At 50.9% G+C, this 21,056-nt stretch overlaps 3 protein-coding genes across 3 annotated transcripts; all 3 read left to right on the top strand.

Moving 5' to 3' along the window:
- The first annotated feature begins 7,117 nt into the window (after positions 1–7,117).
- Positions 7,118–9,989, top strand: LOC9268836 (transcription factor WRKY19-like). The gene is made up of 3 exons (XM_026022102.2): positions 7,118–7,585; positions 7,766–7,852; positions 8,751–9,989. The coding sequence occupies exons 1-3, from the start codon at positions 7,206–7,208 to the stop codon at positions 9,358–9,360; spliced, it is 1,077 nt and encodes a 358-aa protein (XP_025877887.1). The 5' UTR covers positions 7,118–7,205; the 3' UTR covers positions 9,361–9,989.
- A 5,876-nt stretch (positions 9,990–15,865) lies between these two features.
- LOC107278019 (glutathione S-transferase T3) lies at positions 15,866–16,843 on the top strand. The gene is made up of 2 exons (XM_015784142.1): positions 15,866–16,003; positions 16,082–16,843. Exons 1-2 carry the CDS (start codon positions 15,866–15,868, stop codon positions 16,841–16,843), a joined length of 900 nt encoding a protein of 299 aa, XP_015639628.1.
- Positions 16,844–17,308: 465 nt separating this feature from the next.
- On the top strand, positions 17,309–18,955 carry LOC136354972 (uncharacterized). The gene has a single exon (XM_066306888.1). It carries the CDS (start codon positions 17,346–17,348, stop codon positions 18,138–18,140), a length of 795 nt encoding a protein of 264 aa, XP_066162985.1. The 5' UTR covers positions 17,309–17,345; the 3' UTR covers positions 18,141–18,955.
- The last annotated feature ends 2,101 nt before the right edge of the window (positions 18,956–21,056 follow it).

Raw genomic sequence — 21,056 nt, 5'->3', positions numbered from 1 at the left:
CCAGTTCCACGCCAAGCAAACCCATCAGCCGGCCCAGGCCCTACAGACAATACCTCTTTCATGGCCGTTTGCTGTCCGGGGGCTCGATATCCTGGGTCCGTTTAGATGGGCCCCGGGCGGGTTCGAGTATCTGTATGTCGCTATCGACAAGTTCACTAAGTGGCCCGAGGCTTATCCGGTCATCAAGATCGATAAGCACTCCGCACTTAAATTCATCAAGGGCATCACAGCCCGGTTTGGGGTGCCTAACCGTATTATTACGGATAACGGCACCCAATTCACTAGTGAACTCTTCGGTGACTACTGCGAAGACATGGGCATCAAGCTCTGCTTCGCCTCCCCTGCCCACCCCAGAAGCAATGGCCAAGTGGAGCGCGCCAACGCGGAAATCCTCAAGGGCCTCAAAACCAAGACCTTCAACATCCTCAAGAAGCACGGCGACTCGTGGATCGAGGAGTTGCCAGCGGTGCTCTAGGCGAACCGAACCACGCCAAGCCGAGCAACCGGGGAAACGCCTTTCTTCCTCGTCTACGGCGCGGAGGCGGTTCTCCCATCCGAGCTCACCCTGAGGTCCCCTCGGGCCACCATGTACTGCGAGGCTGATCAAGATCATCTTCGCAGAGATGACCTCGACTACTTGGAAGAGCGAAGGCGGCGTGCGGCCCTCCGAGCCGCGCGCTACCAGCAGAGCCTGCGGCGCTACCATCAGCGCCACGTCCGGGCCCGATCACTCTGCGTTGACGACCTCGTCCTACGCCGCGTCCAAACGCGTGCTGGACTGAGCAAGCTCTCACCAATGTGGGAGGGTCCGTATCGAGTGATCGGCGTCCCCCGGCCGGGCTCCGTTCGGCTGGCCACGGGCGACGGCACAGAGCTGCCTAACCCGTGGAACATCAAACACCTTCGTCGTTTCTACCCCTAGTAGGGGTCGGGTGTCAGGTCTCGGGCTCGGGCCAACCCCGCACCCCCCCTGGGCGTGCAGGGTTGGCCGGGGGCTACCACATGCATATACTTATCTTTTTTCTCTTCCGTATTTCAATAAAAGCATTTTCGATTTCCTAAGGACTGTGTCTGTGCCATTGTTTCCTTTCAAAGAGTCTTGGCTTGAATTAGCATGCTCGTGCTCGACCCTGCCCTCGGTGTCCCGGGCCGGCGGAAATCGCCAAACAGGGCCCAGAATCGAGCCGTGCCCCGGGGCGTGGTGAACTCCGGGGGGGAATCGGCAAAGGCCCACAATCGGGTCATCCATAACCCTCGGTCACCACGTTCCCGGCCTGGCCAGTCTCGACACGTGGATCTCCCCAGGCACTAGCCCCGACCCGCGCCATTTGAGGCTGGGACCTGGGCACGAGCCCTCGTTCAAACCAAGACATAGAAGGACCACGGCACAGACCATCCTCGTCTCATACACACAACAAACAGAGCTGACACAAAAATTTCCTCTTTATTTGATTGCAGATTAAATTAGTTTGTACAAGAAGGGGGCCCGAATGCCTCGGAAGAAGAAAGGAAAAACTATTTAAGATTGGCGGGGGCCTGGGGGCTCACTTCGAGGCTCCCGGGTCGCCGGCCTCGTCGTCGCTGTCGTCCACACCACCGTCGCCGCCCTCCACGTCGGAGTCGAGGGCGAACGCGAGCCGAGGGGCCGTACCCTCGAAGCTGTGGACGATGTGATCGGCGGCGTCCCGGACCTGCGCGCGCGCGTCGTCCTCGGTTCCGGGAGGGAACTCGTCCAGCGCCGCCCACGGGGAGAAGTCCGGGTCCCTGGCCTGGTAGCTTGCCAGTACAAGCTCCACTGCCCCCCGGGCGAGGTCTCTCGAGGATGACTTGATCGTCTCCTCGAGCTCCTCGAGGAGCCGCTGGAGAGTCCCGGCCATCTCTGAGAGGCGCTGGGCGAGGACCCCATGGTTGGCGGCATATTTCGCGATCCGCCCGCCCCAGAGGCCCGCCTGCCGCCCAGCGCGGTCTAGACGGGAGACGGCGTCCCGAAGCATGCCGGGCCCTACCTCGCCTGCCAAGCGGAGGGCCTCGACCTCCCCGGCGGACGAGTCCAGCGCGCCCTGCAGCTCGGCGATGGTGTGTTCGGCAGCTGCGAGGCGGGCGGCTAGATCGCCGTCGCCCGTGGCCGCCCCGCCGCTACGCGCCCTCGCATCCAGCTCCCTTGCCCGTGCCTCGAGCTCAGCGGCCCGCTGATCCAGTGCGGCCCTCTCGGCGCGGGCACCTTCCAGATTGCGACACGTTTGTTTCTCCAGCGCTGCCTCACGAAGGGACAGGCTGTCCGCCAGCCTTTGCGCCGCGGCCTCGGCCTCCTCGAGAGCTCGCTCCCGCTCGGTGAGCGCATCCTCGCGGAGGCGGAGTGCGGACTCCTCTTCAGCACAGGCGGCTTCGTGCGCCGCCAGTGTAGCCTCCCGGATGGCAACGGCGGCCTCGCGGTCCGCCAGGTCCCTCTCCTTCACACAGGCGCGCTCTTCCAGCGCCGTGGCACGGGCCTCAAGGGCTTCTTCGCGCCACCGGGACGCCGCCTCGGTCTCCGCCGCCCGCCGTTTCCGGGCAGCAGCGGCTTCAAGGACCCCCCGGGCGGCGTCGAGCTTCTTTCCTAGCTCCGCCGCCCAGCTCCCGTATTGAAGGCGGAGGTCGTCCTGCGCCTCGTTCATCACTGCGGTGGCGATGAGGGCAGCCTCCCGCTCCTCCTCCACCTCCCTGGCGATCTCCGCCAGCTCCTTCCGACGGGCCTCGAGCTCCGAGGTGTGCCGGCGGTGTGCCTTGCGGCCCGCCTCCACCATGGCCTCCACCGAGCGTCGCCCCTCTTCGACACGTGCCCATGCAGCGTCGAGCTCCGCCCGCTCTGCCTGCAGGACCTCCATCTGGGCACTTAACCCGTCCAACACTGTCGTGTTCGCGGCGGCCAAGGCCTGCAGAAGGGCCTCTGCGCTCAGTGGGGCAGCGGAAGGCATGGGGGAGAGCCGCCTCGGTGAGGATGCCGCACGGCTCGGCCCGCCGATCGACGTACCGGACTCAGGGACGACCCCCGGACCTGGCTTGTCCTGAGCGTCGCCCGAGGGGTCGGGCCCGAGCGGTGCGCCCGCGGCCTCGTCGTGGGTGGCCTCGGAAGTCGTCGTCGCCTCGGGCGGAGTCGGGTCGGGGGCTTGGCAGGCCGCCTGGCGTGCGCGCGCCGCCTCCGCCTCCCGGGCGGACTCCTCGGCCCGGCGGAGTCTGGCCTCCTCCCGAGCGGCTTCCTCAGCCCGGCGAGCCCGGACGGCCTCCTGGGCAGCCTCCTCGGCTTCCCGAAGGCGATCCGCGGCTTCTCGCCGGTCAGTTTCCCGTCTCCGGGCCTCCGCGGTCGCCGTATCCTCGGCCTCAGACCGGCCGGACTTGGAATGGCGGGAGGGGCGCGACGGGATCTCGCTGAAGCAGAAGAAAAACCAGAAGACAAACAAAACGGGTGAGTGAAAACTTGCATTGGGAGAATGAATACAGCCACAGTGGGCGCAGGACGAACCTGCGAGGAGGTCGGTTGAACGACCACCTTGGGGGGGAGATAAGGTTTCCCCGGTATGATTCGGTCCCCCCCATCTTGCAGAGCCGTTTCTTCTTCCGCTCCCCCTCGGGCTGCGGCGTCGGCGCGGCCCCCTCCGGGCGCCTGCTGCTGACACGCGCCGCCCCGCCCCCTCGGGGAGGAGATGGGGAGGGGGTACCCTCTTGCTTCCTCTTCCCTCGGGCGTCGGCAGGGCGGCTGCCCCCCGGGCCCCTGTCACGGGGCCCAGAAGCACGACCCCCTCCTGGGGTAGATTGTTCTCCCCTGCGGCTCCCGCCCGCGCCATCGTGGCCTCGAGGAGCCCGCTCCTCCGACGCCCCGACCGCCATCATGATGGTCAGGATGTTGGCACGATCTGGATCGCTGCAGAGGGGGAGGACTCCTTGGGGGATGAGGGACGCCTCCACGGAGCTGAGATTCAGCACCCGTTGGACCACTATCTTGAAGTCCTCAGGGGCCTAGTCCCATCTGACCCCTTGGTGGGTCCTCATGTAGTCTTCGGACCCGGTGTACTCCCAGGCGCCCCGGGCGCGCCGCTGGAGCGGCGCAATCCGGCGACGAAGGTAGTCGCCGTACAGCATGGCCCCCGTGAGCCCCTGGGATCGCAGACCCGCCAGACGGTCAAGAACGGCGTCGTAGCCATCTCCCAGATCTAGCGGCGCCCGCCAACTGGAGGCCTGCGCTGGGGGCTGGCTCCGAAGTTGGAGGCGCGCTTCGTCGGCGAGGGGGGTGTAGAACCAGTCACTCTTCCAGTCGTCCCACTTCTTGCGGAGGACGCAGGGAATGTAGCGGCTCAGCGCCGGCCCCCGCGGCTGGAAGTAGCAGCCACCAACTACCGACGGCGGCGACACTGGCTGTACGGTGAAGAACCACCGAAACTGCCGAAGAGATGGGCGCACCCCGATAAACATCTCGCACAGGTGCGCGAAGATGGCCAACGTCATTATCGCGTTGGGGGTAAGGTGCGCCATCTGGAGGTCATAAAACTCCAGAACATCCATGAAGAAAGAAGAGAATGGCGGGACCAGCCCTGCCATTGCGAAAGGGAGGAAGAAGACGGACCGCCCCGGGTAGTGTGGTACCGGGCGTCCCTCGCCTAGCTCGACCACCTCCCGGCCGGTGGCAGATGCCGGCATGAATCGGCGCGGCAGCCCGGCCTGCCTCTCGCTCACGATGCGGGAAGACGGCAGCACGCTACCGTCGAGTGGTGCGGAGCCCCGTGCCATGACGCCGGCGGAGGAGGAGCTTGAAAACGAGTGAGTGCGGCGAGGGTAGGGCACAGGAAACAAGGAGTTAGGGCGCAAGCGGCGAAGGCAAGGGGAATAATGACGAGAGGAAGGAAGCGAATCTCTTCCTCGGCGTCTTTATACCCTTGCCAACGCTATGCCCGGCTCCTCGCTTCCCGCGCCCACTATCTCGCCCCCTCGTTTCTCGCGCCCACGTCTCCACTAATTCCGCTCGCCCGTTTGCGGCGCACGAGGCGGATGTGCGGCTGTGGCAGTTGAGATGGGACATATCGTGCGCGCGTTAACTACGCTCGCCGACCGAAGCGCCATCATCATATCTCCAGGCAAAACGAACCGGCTCGTCCCGATTCGCGTGCTACTCGAGTAATGTAGCGGTCTTGAAGAGACCGCTCATTATAGACAGTCGGTTTTCCGTTGCTGATGTGCGCGATTTGCGACCGCTGGGTTTCTGCCCGCCTGTAGAGACCGGCCCCACCTGTCACCAGGCCTAAGGAGTGGCGTCACGCCCGAGCGCTTCCTTCGAGGGGGGCGATCGCCCTGGCATAACGCCGGGGGCTACTGTCGGTGACATGGGACCGGGAGTATCATGACTAGAGGCTTGGGCAGCCGCGATCACCCACGTGGCCTGACCCCTCGGGGGGGGGGGGTCGGGCCCGAGGGTGATGTGGCCGCCCCTCCCTTTGTCTCCCCGAGGGGTCGGACTGCTCCCGTTTCGACCCCGAGGGCCGGGGCGCCCCGACCCCCTGTGGGTTTGGCGCCACGTATATGGGTTAGGTGAGCACAGCGGGGCTCACCTAACCGCATTTATTGCGGGTTGGACGAGCGCGTCACGCCGCATGTAATGCAGCGCAGCGCGCTCGCTTATCCGGTCCGTGACCGGGCGCAGCGTGTGACCGGTCACAGACCGGTCAGATCGCGGGTTAGGTGGTGGCAGGTGGCCTGTTACACGCCTCGCCCCGTCCCGTCGGATTGATGAGAGCCTCCAGGCACTTGTCCCTAGCCGGAGACGGCGTGCCAGCTCCTGAAGATGGCACGTCGGTCCCGGTCAGATATATGCCAGGCTTCATCCCAACCATTGCAAGGAAGTCATTGTATGAAGAAGGGCAGACATGCAGCTTGCTAAACTGACGCGTGGTGGACGAGAGTGACCGGTCTGTGACTGGTCTGACGCCTGTCATGTCATCGGCAAACAACCGTGCTTCCACGTTGCACCTGCTTCCGACGGAGTGGAGGTTGGTATGACCCATCCCATCGGAGGGTCATTCAAACAGCAGCCATTGCAAATCTCCGCCCATTAATGAGGGAGGACAGGGCTATCCCGGTGTCAGATAAAAGTACGAGCCAAATCTTGCTCAAAGTAGGATGGGTCCCCACCCAAAAGAAGGGTAGGTAGAAATGGTATATGTGGTATCCCCTTGAGATATAAAAGGAGGACCATGCCTACCAAGAAAAAGAGAGAAAAAAAAGAAGGAGAGAGGGGAGCTCGTAGAAAGGACGAGGGGAAAAAGAGTAGGGAGAGGGTCTCTAGAGTTCAAAGGCTCTTGCTCTTCAGCTCTTTGTAATTCCTTCAGAGACAGATCCGCCAGAACACAGGAGTAGGGTATTACGCTTCTCAGCGGCCCGAACCTGTCTACATCGCCCGTGTCTTGTGCGTTTGCTCTCTCGCGAACCATTCCACAGATCAAGGGCTTAGAACCTCACTTAGCGCCCCCGGCCGAACCGGCAAAGGGGGGCCCGCGCGGTCTCCCGGTGAGGAGCCCCACGCTCCGTCATATTTAATAAAACTTTTAAATTCTATTAATATAATCTTTTAAAGTAACTTCGTTTAGAATACTTTTACAAAAATTACCATTCAGCAGTTTAAAAAGCGTGCGCGTGGAAAATCAGAAAATAGAAGTTTGGAAGAGAACAAATCCTAAGTTACATTTGTAAATTTTTGGATGAGTTTTCTATGGAAGTTGTATATCTAGTCCTTATTTTCTAAGCCCAGTAATTATTGCAGCAGACATGAAATAATGCAATTGCCCCTGAAAAACAAACATTCTCTGGAAACTCAAGCTGAAGGCACATACTTGCGATTATGTTGGAGTCCAAAGTGCTTGGATGCAAAATTCCCTTTGTCTCTACTCGCTCACGTAGCGCTTGCTAGCATTAAGAAAGGACTCGCTGTACGGTCGTAGATAAGTCCACCATTCCGCGTTAAAGCGTTTTCCCGCACGGGCTGAGCTGGTGCACCTCCCACGAGCCTTCTCATCCCCTCCGGCCCATCCACCTCGCTTCGCTAGCTAGCTGCTCTCCCCACCTATATAACAGCGAGCCCGCCCAACACCCGCTCGCCCTCCTCTACTTCTGCCGCGCCACCAACCATCCATCGCTGACGCTTCCAACCCAACTGAATTCAAACGAAGCGAACAACACGAACCATGCAGGCGCAATCCCGCCTCGCTGCTGCCGCGAGCGGCGGCAGCGGCAGTGGAATTAGCGGGAGCGGTGGCATTAGCAGGTTGGGTGGTGGAGCGGGGGAGGAGCACGAGGCGGTGGTGAGGGAGCTGACGCGCGGGCACGAGCTGACGGCGCGGCTGCGGGCGGAGGCGCTGCGGGCGCTGCGCGGGCAGGGGCAGGCCGAGGCCACCGCTACATTCATCCTCGGGGAGGTCTCCCGCGCCTTCACCGTCTGCCTCTCCATCATGGCCAGCGCCTCCCCGTCCGCCTCGCCGCCACAACCGGACGAGACGCCGCCGGCCGACTCAGCCGTCTCGCCACCACCACCGCGCGCGGCGAGAGAGGACAACGTCCCGCGAAAGTGAGTTATTCTGCACGTGCTATACAGTTATACTGGAAGCATAAATAAATGCCTAGCTAGCTAGCTTCCAGCCGCAGAACTAGTAGCTAGCTAATCAATTAGTACAAGATCAGCTGGGTTAAATATGCTATAGGAATTGAGTACGAGTTTATCTGATTCATCCCGTGCATTGATCCACAGGAGATTATTGACAGCCTCTCCTTACGACGATGGGTACCAGTGGAGGAAGTACGGTCAAAAGAAGATCAACAACACCAACTTCCCAAGGTTTAAATTAATTTCTCAACCCCGTGCCTGCAGGCTAGATATATCATATACCTTAACCCATGGATTAATTAATCGACAACCCTGCTCATGTCAAAATGCTCAGATAATTAACCATCGCGACTACTCGTTTTGTTTTTAAATGTAACGAGATTATGGTTACGAATTTAGATACGCATGCATCTTCTCTTGTCCAGATTCATAGCCATAATTTTTATATTTAGAAACGGAAAAAGTATATATTTAGCAAAAATGGGTAATTTACCATGTCGTTGTAAATAAAAAACCAAGGTGAGTACTTTTGGACCATGACGGTTCTAGCTAGCTAGAGACAGCGTATAGGAGAAAAGGTATTATTCGTGATGTATTGATTGGACTTTGTTGGATAGCGAAGGCGTGGCACCGGGGACGGAAGAGACAAACGGAAAATGTCGCTTGACACGCACCCTACAACTTTATAGATTCTTTTGAGCAGCCAGGCGAATTAATTGATCGCCACATGTTTGAAACCATCCATAAAGTTAAGCCTTATCAGTTGGAGAAACCAAAGTTAAGCTGATTTTTTTTCTGTCATGTGGAAATTAAGCTGTTCTGTTTTCTTCACATGATCATTTTGTCCCTGGTGTCACGTTGTGTAGCGCGAGCAAATAACTGTGGTTTATCTGCGTGTATCACTGTGAGCTCTCTGCTAGTTTAAAGCTGGAGTTTGGGTTATATTATATCGGAAGCATCTTGTGACGTCATCACCTAATAATTATTTCTTGTGATGTGACCTCATCAGGCCAGCTTGCTAGCTAGCCGCCATGTTCTTGGATTAGGTTACCTAATTATGTATACAGTACACGAATCTTAATTAAATCTTAATCGTTTGTTATACTGATGATTCTTCCTAAACACGCAGGAGCTACTACAGGTGCAGTTACCACCGGGAGCGCAGATGCCCCGCGCAGAAGCACGTGCAGCAGCGCGACGGCGACGACGTCCCGGCGCTGCACGTCGTCGTCTACACCCACGAGCACACGTGCCTGCAGGGGGCGCCCGCCGAGCTTCCCGACGCGGCGACGAACGGTGGCGCCGCCGCCGCCGCGTCGCCGGACTACTTCCCCGCCGGCGGCGAGACGCCGTCGTCGCTGCGGCGGCTCCGGGGCGTCGGCGGCGGCGGCCTGCAGCCTCAGTTCGTGGACCACCGCGCCGCCATGGAGGAGCGCGAGCGCCAGGTGCTCGTCTCGTCCCTCGCCCGCGTGCTGCAGGGGCGGCAGTGCTACGACGACGACGACGACGACGACACCGACGTCGCCTCCCTCGGCGCCGTGCACGCGCGCGCGCCTGCGGCGGCGGCGCCGGTCGCCGCGTCGTCGTCGTCGTCCGGGCCCGTCGACGCTGCCGGCGAGGAGCTGGACGTCATGGACTACGACATGACGGACGCGCTGTTCTGGGGGCCTTTCGGCACGGACAGCAACTCGTACGACGGAAACCTGACGTCGACACGCTGTTTTGATCTAATTAATTAATCAGGCGCGCATCGATCCTACATGTGGTTCGGTCGATACATATGACGAGTCGCGGTGCGCATGTCCACGGCTATCGGTAGGCCGTTGGATTCGGATATACTACTACTACTACTACTACTACATTTTGCATGAATCGTATACTACGTACAAGCGTACTACTACTAATTTGCATTACGTATGTACCTTGTGTGTTGTAAAATTAAATCAACCCTGTGTTGTGCAACTATTATGATTGCACTAGGTTATATGGGTTGCGTAGTTGATTAAGTTTGGTCCGGTCGGTTGGAGTGGTTTTTGTATGCACACGTACCAATATGCTGTACGTCTCACTGTCTCGGTGATTCTCACACCAAATAGGCAAAGTGCAAAATTAGCAAAGGCTGTGTTTAGATTTAAAGTTTAGATCCAAACTTTAGTCCTTTTCCATCACATCAATCTATCATACACACACAACTTTTCAGTCACATCATCTCCAATTTCAACCAAAATCCAAACTTTGTACTGAGCTATACACAACCAAAATACACAATAGTGTTGTATGACGTGTGGCTTTCCCTATTTGTCAAGCAAATAGCAAATCTGATATACAGTATTGACTACTTGTACCACTACTGGTATAAAAGCGTTCTCTTTTCTCTAAAGAAAAAGTGATTTGGATCCAGACCTGTTTTTCATCAAAGTAGACATGTGTCTAATCAAAAGTACTACTCTGTATATGAATATAAGGCCCCCTTTGAATCAAAGGAAAAACCATAGGAATTCTAGAGGATTTTATCCTATGGGAAATAATCCTACAGAGTCCTTTAAAACAAAGGATTGTTTCCTATCAATTCCTTTGAAATTCCTATGGAATGAACCTTACTAGAGCAATTTTGGAGGAAAATAAGCATGAGATCTCACCTCATGTTTTCCTCTTCATGTGTCTAAGGTTCCTGCGTTTTTCCTGTATGCTAACCAAACGACAGTTTGAAGACTTTCCTGTGTTTCAAAATCCCATAGGAATCCAATAAGCGTGGTATTCAATTCCTACGTTTTTCCTATTAATATGTTTTCTCAATCTTGCGATTCAAAGAGGCCCTAAGAGATTATGAGCTTTTTTTTTTGTTAAATGATGATGGATGAGAGAATAAAATAGTATAAATTATGATGGGTGAGGAGGGTAATAAACCAATAAACCTTTCCTCCTAGAAAAAATCAATTTCGATTATGAGCTTCTTTTTAGAAGTTAACGAAGTAGTAAAAAAACAAAGCATGGTACAAATAATGATGGTTGAGAGAATAAAATACAAAATATGATGGGCGAGGGTAATACACCTACTCCCAGAAAAAATGATTTTCTTTTTTTCATAAATGCGTAAAAGAATTGTACGTCAATATATTAGAAGAAAGCAAGAGTTTTTATTACACAACACAATCAGCCAGACATGACTATGCCTGTGGAGGGAAAAAGAAAAAGAAAAAAAGGCTGCTGGGCAAAAGAAAAGAACTACTATTCAAACGCTACTCCAATAATGCGGGAAGTTGGTGGTAGAGCCACACTACACTGACAATAAACCCTCCAAAAGCAGCAGCTCCTGCAGAAGACCACAGACGACTTTCCAGATGGATTGACCCCATAACCACTAAGATCGAGGAGAGCGAAAGATCAAACACCCTAGAGTTCTGCTTCTTCTATAACTGCCAAGAGATCAAGAAGACTAGGAGCCGGAGCCTGCACGAAGATGCTCGAATAGGCATATCCTAGAAGACAGCCATCAGATCTAAAGCTAAAAAAATACTCTTTTTGAAAAAAAATGATAAATGAGAAGTAGTAAAAAAGATAATAGGTGAGGAGTAAAGCACGGGGTGAGTATGGAGTATGGAGTAGCAGTAAGCCAGTAACACAAGTACCCATCAAACCAGAGGCGTCGCCAAGATAGGTCAACGGGTCGGATTCTAACTACAGATTAGTGCATCATGACATGATAGCCTGAAGACAGAATTTCCTTTCTCTGATGATCGCGACGATTGCCACAGTGACCCTATCGGTTTGACCACCGCAAGGAATTTCGCTGCGCGGCACGCCTGCAGCAAAAGATGGTGGATGGCCGAAACGGGGACGAAAGGCGACACGGACAGGTGAGATCAATGTGCGTGTGAACCCACGCCTCAATCACACGCCCGGATGCCCGGAATCCCGTGGTAATTAAGCTCGATTAATTAATAACAATACTAACAGTAGACTACTACTCGTAGTACTTGGGGTAAGTACTATGGGCATCCAAGCACAAACCCCAAAATGCCACATAGGACTAAATAGTGAGGTGGAGGAGAGAATAAGGAAGAGAGAGAAATAGTCAACTCTCATGCAAGAGGCAACCTCTATACAAACTTCAATAAACATATGAGAGTGTTAGAGATATTGGGGATTGTGTGGTAGAGATAACCTATTATACGTATCACCTCTTAATTTAATTATCTATGTCATGCATGAAATTGGATGTGGTAGTCATCTCTACTATAAAACTTGCCCTTATTACGTTCTCCCTCCGTAAAAAAAAGACAAACCCTGAATTTTCGTGTCCAACGTTTGACTGTCCGTCTTATATAAAATTTTTTATAATTAGTATTTTCATTGTTGTTAGATGATAAAACATAATTAATATTTTATACGTGACTTATCTTTTTAATTTTTTTATAATTTTTTTAAATAAGACGGACGATCAACGAACGTTGGATACATAAACCTAATATTTGTTTTTTTTTTATGGAGGGAGTAACGGCTATCAGCCTATCAGCAAAAGAAACTACTGGAAGGCAATATATACACGGCAGATGCACGGATCTGATTAGCCGGCCGGGTAGTACGTGATTTGACCGTATTTCTGGCCTCTTCGGCCCCACCCCGCTCTCGCGCTAGCAGCCTGCCGCCTGCCGGCTGCGTGGCTGGCTGGGCTGGCTCGACGGTGACATCACGACGCGGGCGTCACGCTGCGCCGCTGTGGGCAACGTCACCCGTGTGGGCGTCGCCCCGAGTTCCCCACTTGCCGCCGTGCTTCGTCAGGCAGCGCTATAGCTGCCGATGGCGAAGTCCGCGGATCGTACCGCGCCCAAGTGAGCAGAGGAGGCGAGGCTTCGCGGGCCACGTGAAGTTGACGGATGAGAAGGCGATGTACGTTCCTCCGCTTCCGATTCCGCGCGCGCGCGCGCGCTCGTGCAAAGCATTGGGCATACTGGGCGGCCCGGTGCTTGACTGAAATCGACGTACTGTACGTCTTTTTTGGTACTGTACGTGCGGTGCTTGGCTGGCTGCAAGGCGATGTGTGCGGTGCGGCCTTGGCCGGGCGTCCTTTCTCTTTACGGTAAAGACGGGGAGACGTTGGCTGTGTTTAGTTTCTAAAAAAAAGTTGAAAGTTTAAAAAAAAGTTAATTTTTTTTAAAAAGTTTAAAGTTTATGTGTGTAGAAAAATTTTAGATGTGATGGAAAGTTGAAAGTTTAGGGTAGTTGGGGGTGAACTAAACACGGCCGCTATTGCTACAACCACCTCCATCAGCTCGAGGATGTGAAAACACACCTGAATAATTGCATATGAGCGATGATGGTAAATGCGTATGCTACTACATGGTGGATGCATGGATGTCAAAAAACGGGGGCGTTTTTTGTTCTATGTGTTTTTGGAAGGCCGAAAGGGTAGATATGAATGCTCTGCGGAAAAATGTACGGGAAGCAATATGATCCGTCGCCGCGGCGGCCAGCCGGCCGGCAAGTCATCCATCGGCTCATCGTCAGACAGTGATGAGTGATGGACTGCGAGGACGGATGGCACATCGCCGTCGAACAACTCTACATCCTGCGCCGTGGCGTTTCTTCCATTTGTGCTTGGGCTTTGATCTTGAACGGCGCGGTTCATACTTCATACCATACCATGCCGCAATGGTCGCCACGACACCGAGAAAACTGGGCCGGCGCGGAGCCGTCATATGTGTGCATGTGTGGACGTCATTCGGACTTTCTGAGTTTGTCCTTTGGCTTATCAGTCAGCCATCAATTGCTACCTCCTTACTTATATATTTTTATATCAAACGTTTGATCGTTTGTTTTATTTAAAAAATATTTTTTTAAAAAAAATAGTCACACATAAATTTTTATTTATGTTTTATTTTTATGTTTTATTATCGAATAACAATAAAAATACTAATAATAATTTTTTTCAAATAAAACGAACGATCAAATGCTGAATATAAGTAGTACAAAATTAGTATAGTTATTTAGCTTACCCGAGCCAAGTCAACCAACTGACCCAACCAAGCCAATTCATTGTTGTCAATGATAGAGCGTACACATCCTTAGGGTACCCACAATGGTTATCTATAGGCTCTCTATAAGAGATCCATGTCAGCATATTTTCCTACTTGGAAGAGATTAAATGAAGAGAGAGAGAGAGAGAGTAAAGCTATCTACTAACCTGGAGATAGTCTATAGAGAAAAAACGAGACAATGTATTAGAGAGCTATAGATACCCATATAGACATACTATTGAGATGGTTTACTATTAATTTAGTCTATTGTTGAGATGTACATGTTTTATAGATAGCACCTTACTTTACCATTGCGGGTGCTCTTATTTCTGAAGGCAATGGAAACAAGCTAGAAACCCCAAGGGAAACAACTAAATAAATTTTAGGATAACTTAACTAGTTAGATTTCTTATGGTGCAATCTAATCTACTTAAATTTAAGTTTTAGACTTAATACATATGCTCATATTTAGAATAATTATTCTTTCAGCAGTAGACGACATACCTGTTGAGAGTAGGACGTATCTTGATTTCGTTAGTCTCAAAATATGCATGTCCAGTTTTCGAAGGTACTCATCGTGATAGGGTGAAAGTGAGAGCACGCACATATATAAACACCTGATGTCTGTAGTGACTTCGCTATCTCAAAATATATATGCTGGCCTACTTTATTGAGGTGCATATAGGGATTAGGTGTGAGCGTGTATGCATTAATAACAGTGGCAGAGTGCGCGCGTGTAAATGAGGACTTGTGTTTTTACGGTATTGAAAAAAAAACCTCTTGTTAGGGTTGTGTAACTAAGGAACAGAAGGTGATTTTCTCAATGCCAACCTCTATATATACAGAGGTGAACTCTAGAAAGGGAAGAGACTCTCTCTCTTTTTTTTTTCCCACGTTGGTTGGTTCAACCATTTTCCCTTAGCTTAAGGGTACACGTACCTACTTGTTATTTATGCAACAACAATTGGCACCGTCTGTGGGAAAGATGTCAAGAAATGTTAGGTATAGATCAGCGAAGCTCAAAGGTTGTTATGTTGGACGAATGCCGAAATGTTCGACGAAGCTTAAAATATGACAAAAACCGATCGATATGATCGACAAAGCCGAAAATTTCCGACAAAGACCGGTATAAGATCGATGAAGACCACATATGGCCTCGAAAACCTATTCTCTAAGGCTTCCTCCAATGGTGCCATGTAAGCTATCTCATAACATGTCCACGTCATCATGTATCCTATGTGGAGGAAAGAGAAGGCAAAAAATCAATCCATCTATCTCCTATTCCCACGCCTATCTCGCTCAGTTACCGATGCCGTATGAGCCTGCGCAAGAGACAACAGTCGACTCTTCCACGCCAAAATCAGATCCCGTGCTCCCTTCCCCCAAATTGCCCCGCCGCACCTCCCGCCCACCCCCGCACGCTGCACCCCGTTCAAGCCCAATCCCGCGCGCTGCAATTCGCTCCCCCACCCCCTGGCGCGCCAATTTGCTCTCCTCCGCGCAAATCCTCCAGCCACCCGCGCGCCAATCTTTCCCTTGCACCCTCCCTCTTTTCTTCTCCAGTGTGTGAAATCTTCCTCGTCGGCGTCGACGTATCCGTTTCCACGAGCCCAACGACGAATCCACTCCTCTTGCCAACGACGACGAGCTGTAGAGCAGGATGAGCTGCCGGTCCAAACGACAAGTAGCTCCGCGGCCGCCGCCGTCGTCGTCGCCGCCGCCGCCGCCGTCGGGATCTGCGACTGCCTCTAGGTGCTTCGATGCTGCCTCGTCTGCCTTCTTTCAGGCCAGTACTGCAATGGCTCCTCCTCTAGGAGGCCAACCACGTACTGTACCGTACACTCAAACCTGATGGGGATTGTAGTGGCTCTGCCTTGCTTGCTTCCTGGATGTTGGAGTAGAACAATAAGCTGATGATGCTCTCAACTCCTTTGACCCTGCATCCTCAGATTGGTAAGAAACCAATTTGCTTGTGTGTTGTTTCTGCAAGAAACAAGCAAATTCCTTTTTGTTGAGACTATTTAGATTGTAGAATTAATAATGTTTTAGCACAGATAGGAAATGTGTTGTTTCTTCCTCGCTCATAGTCATGATTTTTGGCTCCTGATATTTCAGTGGTATGGATATACATCCACCTGGTGGTTTCCTAAGCATGTTACAAACTGGCCAACAGCCATTAGTCCCACCTCATGTTTTGTTCCCAGCAACATGGCCACCTATGCCACCTATGGCACCAGCAACTAATTCAGGCACTACGCATGCTAGATCAAGGTCAAAAGCCAAACCTGTCATCAACTTAGATGATGGTGACAATGTTAGGACTGCTAAGCGTCTTACATGGGCATCAGATGAGGACTTGCGGTTGGTGAGTAAAATTTTAGACAACTTGCAGGGATTTGTACCATCATTCTAAAACTTTACTAATACATAATGCTAAATGTAGGTGAGTGCATGGCTGTACCACTCTAATGATCCGATCAATGGAAATGGCAAGAAGAATGAGAGCTACCGGGGAGATGTAGTTGAATTATACAACAACACTACACCTATTAACCGGAAAAGGGAAGTAAAGCATCTCAAAGATCAATGGCAAAGGATTAAGAGATGGGTGGGATTTTTCTGCGCCTCCTGGAAGAAGGCTGCATTAGTTTATACTAGTGGATATTCAGATGATCAGTTGAGAGACTTTGCTAATCAGTTTTATGTGAATGACTATCCTAACGAAGGTCCATTCACAGTTTTGCACTATTGGAAGGTTCTTCATGATGAACCCAAGTGGCATGCTGTTTTGGAGGAGCTTGAAAAGCCACACAAGCGGAGCTTGGATGATGGAAGTGACACACTATCACAAAAAGATATCGGAGAAAAGGAGCGTCCAATGGGGAGGAATGAAGCTAAGAAACAACGCAATGGCAAAGGCAAAGGTAAAGGCAAGGATGATGATGACAGTTTACATGAAGATATGAAGAAGTACATGGATGTTCAAGCTGCAGCTAGCAAACGACATGAAGAGTTTTTAGGGACTCAGCACCGTATTTCAGATGCAAAAGTTGAAGTAGCAAGGCTTAGGAGAGAGGCTGTCTTGACGGAATCATATCAAAAATTGATGAGCATGGACACTAGTCAAATGACTAATGAGATGAAAGCTGAGCACGTGATGGGTCTCAAGATGTTGAGGGAGAAACTTCTTGGCGATATAATATAAGGTATTTTCTGTCAATCACCATGCACTTTATTTTTAGTCAATGTTCAACAAATGACCATGTATTGTAATATGTATTCTTAGTCAATGTACCACAAATAACCATGCATTGTAATCTGTATTATTAGTCAATGTACCACAAATAACCATGCATTGTAATATGTATTCTTAATCAATGTACCACAAATAACCATACATTGTAATCTGTATTCTTAGTTAATGCACCACAAATAACCATAAATTATAATTTGTATTCTTAGTCAATATACCACAAATTAATCTGTACCATGTGACTATATATTGCTCTGTTATATTCAGCCTAGCAAAACAATCCAGCACTGTCCTCCTCTGTTCCTTCTATCCAGTACTATTCTTCCTATTCTATTCTGCCTCATTTGTTCCTTCCATCTAGTCCAACACTGCCTCATCTGTTCCTTCCATCCAGTAAAACATGTCGGATGAGTTTGACAATTCCATAGACCCAGCCGAGATTTACACTACAGATATGTTCATGGCAGAGCATAGTGTCCTTAACTCTTTTGCCGGGCGGATCGACAAAAGGATTAAGGCCAGATTGGAAGGAGGTACATCTAGGCGTACAAGTGGTCCAAGGAAGTACATCAATAGGAACCATGAAGGAGCCCATGATCAACTATTTGCTGATTATTTTGCTGAAGATCCTCTCTACTCTGCTGCAACATTTCGTAGAAGGTTCCGGATGAGAAGGCATGTGTTCCTACACATTGTGGATGAACTAGGCAAGTGGTCTTCCTATTTTACACATAGAGTAGATTGTACTGGACGCCTTGGGCACTCACCATTGCAGAAGTGCACTGCAGCGATCCGTATGCTTGCATATGGGACTGCTGCTGACGCTCTTGATGAGTACTTGAAGGTTCCCCAGAGTACTGCTCTAGAGTGCTTAGAAAATTTTGTGGAAGGTGTCGTCGAGGTATTTAGTAGTAGGTACCTGCGTCGCCCCACGGCTGAGGATCTCGAGCGTTTGCTCCAAGTTGGAGAGTCTCGTGGATTCCCTGGGATGTTGGGAAGCATTGACTGCATGCACTGGCGATGGAAAAATTGCCCAAACGCATGGAAGGGACAATATACCCGAGGTGACCAAAAGTATCCAACTATTATCCTTGAGGCTATAGCTTCATATGACCTTCATATTTGGCATGCATTCTTTGGTATTCCTGGGTCCAACAATGACATTAATGTGCTCAATCAGTCCCCTCTGTTTATTGAAGCAATAAAAGGTGAAGCTCCCCAAATCCAATTTGCTGTCAATGGGACATAATACAACACGGGATATTATCTTGCTGATGGAATTTATCCGGAATGGGCAACCTTTGTAAAGTCTATAAGATCTCCTCAACTAGAGAAGCACAAGCTGTTTGCAAGGGAACAAGAAGGGAAACAGAAAGATATTGAGTGTGCTTTTGGGGTGTTGCAAGCTCGCTTCAACATCGTGCATCGTCCAGCACGATCATGGAGCCAAAAAGTTCTTCGAAAAATCATGCAAGCTTGTGTAATTCTCCACAACATGATAGTGGAAGACGAGGGAGAAATGGCAGAAGATCCTATTGACTTGAATGCTGCCCCAGGAACATCAATTGTTCTTCCACCAGAAGTTCATGCAGGGAGTAATGATCACCCAAGCTTCAGCGATGTGCGGCGAAGAAATGCTTATATCCGAGCCAAACCAATCCATAGTCAGCTTAAAAATGACTTAATTGAGTATATTTGGCAACGGTTTCAAACTAGGCAAAATAATTAGTCACTGTTATTTCAGTATAATGTAAGCTCTAGTGTACAATTTCATTGTAATTTTATCTTAGACTGACTGTATTTATCACTTTCACTTACTGTACATGTTTTTCTCTCTACCGGGGCGAACAGATTCGATGTCTTTTACTTGTTTTTGTGGCTGCGGTCCAGCTTTTGGTGATCTTGTTCAAGGAATGGGATAAGCACTTATGGTTGCTGTCCAGCTTTTGGTGTTTGTCGAACTCTTCTATCACTTCTGTGACGTGATGCAGTCTTTTTTTTCCCTTCAGTTTGCTCTTTTCCGCATTGTACTAAAGTGCCATGATATGGCTATGATGTTATCTGGTTGCTGTAGTGGACCGTGAGTTGGAAGAATTGCACTTCATTGTTATATACTCTAAGTCGATGTTGTGCTATTTATCTATATTCACACTATGCTGAGATGTTCATTTTTAATCGACAGATCTTTTGAATAGCATCACATGAAGGACCATAGAGATATTGTGTAGTTTATCACCATGTCATTTACTACCCATGCTGCCATAAAAGCAAGAAGAGATAACCTTAGAGACAGTTGTCACGCCCAGAAATTTAGCCCAAATTTCCAGACTATTTTGTGTATTAAATCCCTGTCCAGGACCAGCCAGGGTACACAAAACGACAAGTAATATACAGTTCCAAACGTAAATAAAGCGTAAAATACTTACAGAAGAGGCACTTAGTCCTCACACCGAAACAAAAGCAGCAGCAGCGGAAAAAGGCGATCCTAGCGGGCTTCAGCTCCACTCCACAGGCAAAACTCAACTGAGGTCTGAGCCTTGGTCTTCCAACTTCGTCTTCAGCTCAGAAGCACTACACTTCTGAAAAGGGGGAATAATAGCAAGGCTGAGTACAACCACCGTACTCAGCAAGCCACACCAATGATGCAGACGTGCAAAGGGATACAAGGACGGTTTGTGGCTATTTGCATAAAGGCGGTTGTAAAACATTTTATTGAGCAAAACAGTAAAACTGTTGAGTAATTAAAGTAACATTAAATCTCCACTGATCAACGCTACACCACGTTGAACAGGCCCAACCAACCCACCTAAACTACAGTGTATTGGGTCGATTTATTAAGTGTGAGACTAATCACGGTGAATCTGGTCGATCGCCCATAACCGCGGGCACGGCTATTCGAATAGTTTTACTCTGGCCAGAGGTGCACAACTGTACCCACAAGACACAACCCACCGACATGTCACCGCGTCATCATGTGCCCATGATGCACACGTCACCGTGTCGAGTGATTGTGACGAGACCCTTCGCATAACCCTCCCCTAACCATCCACACCACGCTAAGGTTTCACCCCCACCCCTCAAAAGGCAGTGGGCGGTCCCCTCTTGCGCCGCGGTGAATCCGGCAGCTGGACAACCGGACACCCCGGCCGACCCAACTCCATCACGCCCACCCTCGCCACCGGTGCCTAGGAAAGGGGCGAGCTATACTTCAGATCAAGCAGTTACCCACTCCCGCTTGTGGCAAGCGCTGTAAGTCTTCCAGGGTTTCCCGTGAACCGGTCCTTAATTGCCATGGGTGCGACTCACAAAACCACGCACCCACAGCCCACCATTCAGTCGCATTTTAGTTGGATAATTACGACCATAAAACATGGCCAGATGTCTCGAGCACGCGGCTCAACAAGATACTAGAATGTCTAATACTGCAATTATCCCATCGACTGAGCTAGTGGTAATTAAGCATGGCTAAGCATATAGTTCTAGCTAGGTCACATAAGTAACACAAGCTAGTCGATTTATTACCCAGGGTTGACAAAGGATAGATACCAAGTAAACATGGCACAAGCGAGCAGATAGGTAAACCCTGATCCCATGTAATTAGCAAAACATGCATATTTATTTGTAAACGGTAAAACATTTATAAATTGGGATCAACATGCTCAAGGGGAATGTGTGACTTGCCTTGCTTCTTCACTTGGATTTTCTGAACTCTTTTCCTCGCGACCGCGGACTTCCAAAACGACGGATTCTACACGCTGGCACGCAAAACGAGGAAAAACTCTAATAAAAACCAAGGAAACAGTACATAAAAAGTAAACAAACATGTAGAGCTCAATTTTAGATGAATTTTGCAAGTTGAACGGCTCAATTCGGAGTTCGAATGAATTAGATATGAATTTTAGAAGTTTTGAGCCATTTAAATGAATTTCTAGAATTAAACTCGATTTATTGCGCAATTATCATTTATTTTTACAAAGGAAATGGACCTCGCTGACGTCATCAAGGGGGAGGGGCGGCGCCGGCAAGCGGGCCCCACCGGTCAGCGGCACATGGGCGCCGGTCCACCGTGGACCGGGACCACCGAGGCTGTCCACCGCCGGTCCACGGGAACCGACGGCTCGGATCGGCACAAAGCCGATCGGACGGTCACGAGGCGGCGCGGCTG

The sequence above is a fragment of the Oryza sativa genome, chromosome 1, assembly GCF_034140825.1.
Source record: "Oryza sativa Japonica Group chromosome 1, ASM3414082v1".
Taxonomy (NCBI): Eukaryota; Viridiplantae; Streptophyta; class Magnoliopsida; order Poales; family Poaceae; genus Oryza; species Oryza sativa.
This window is presented reverse-complemented; position numbering and strand designations above follow the sequence as displayed.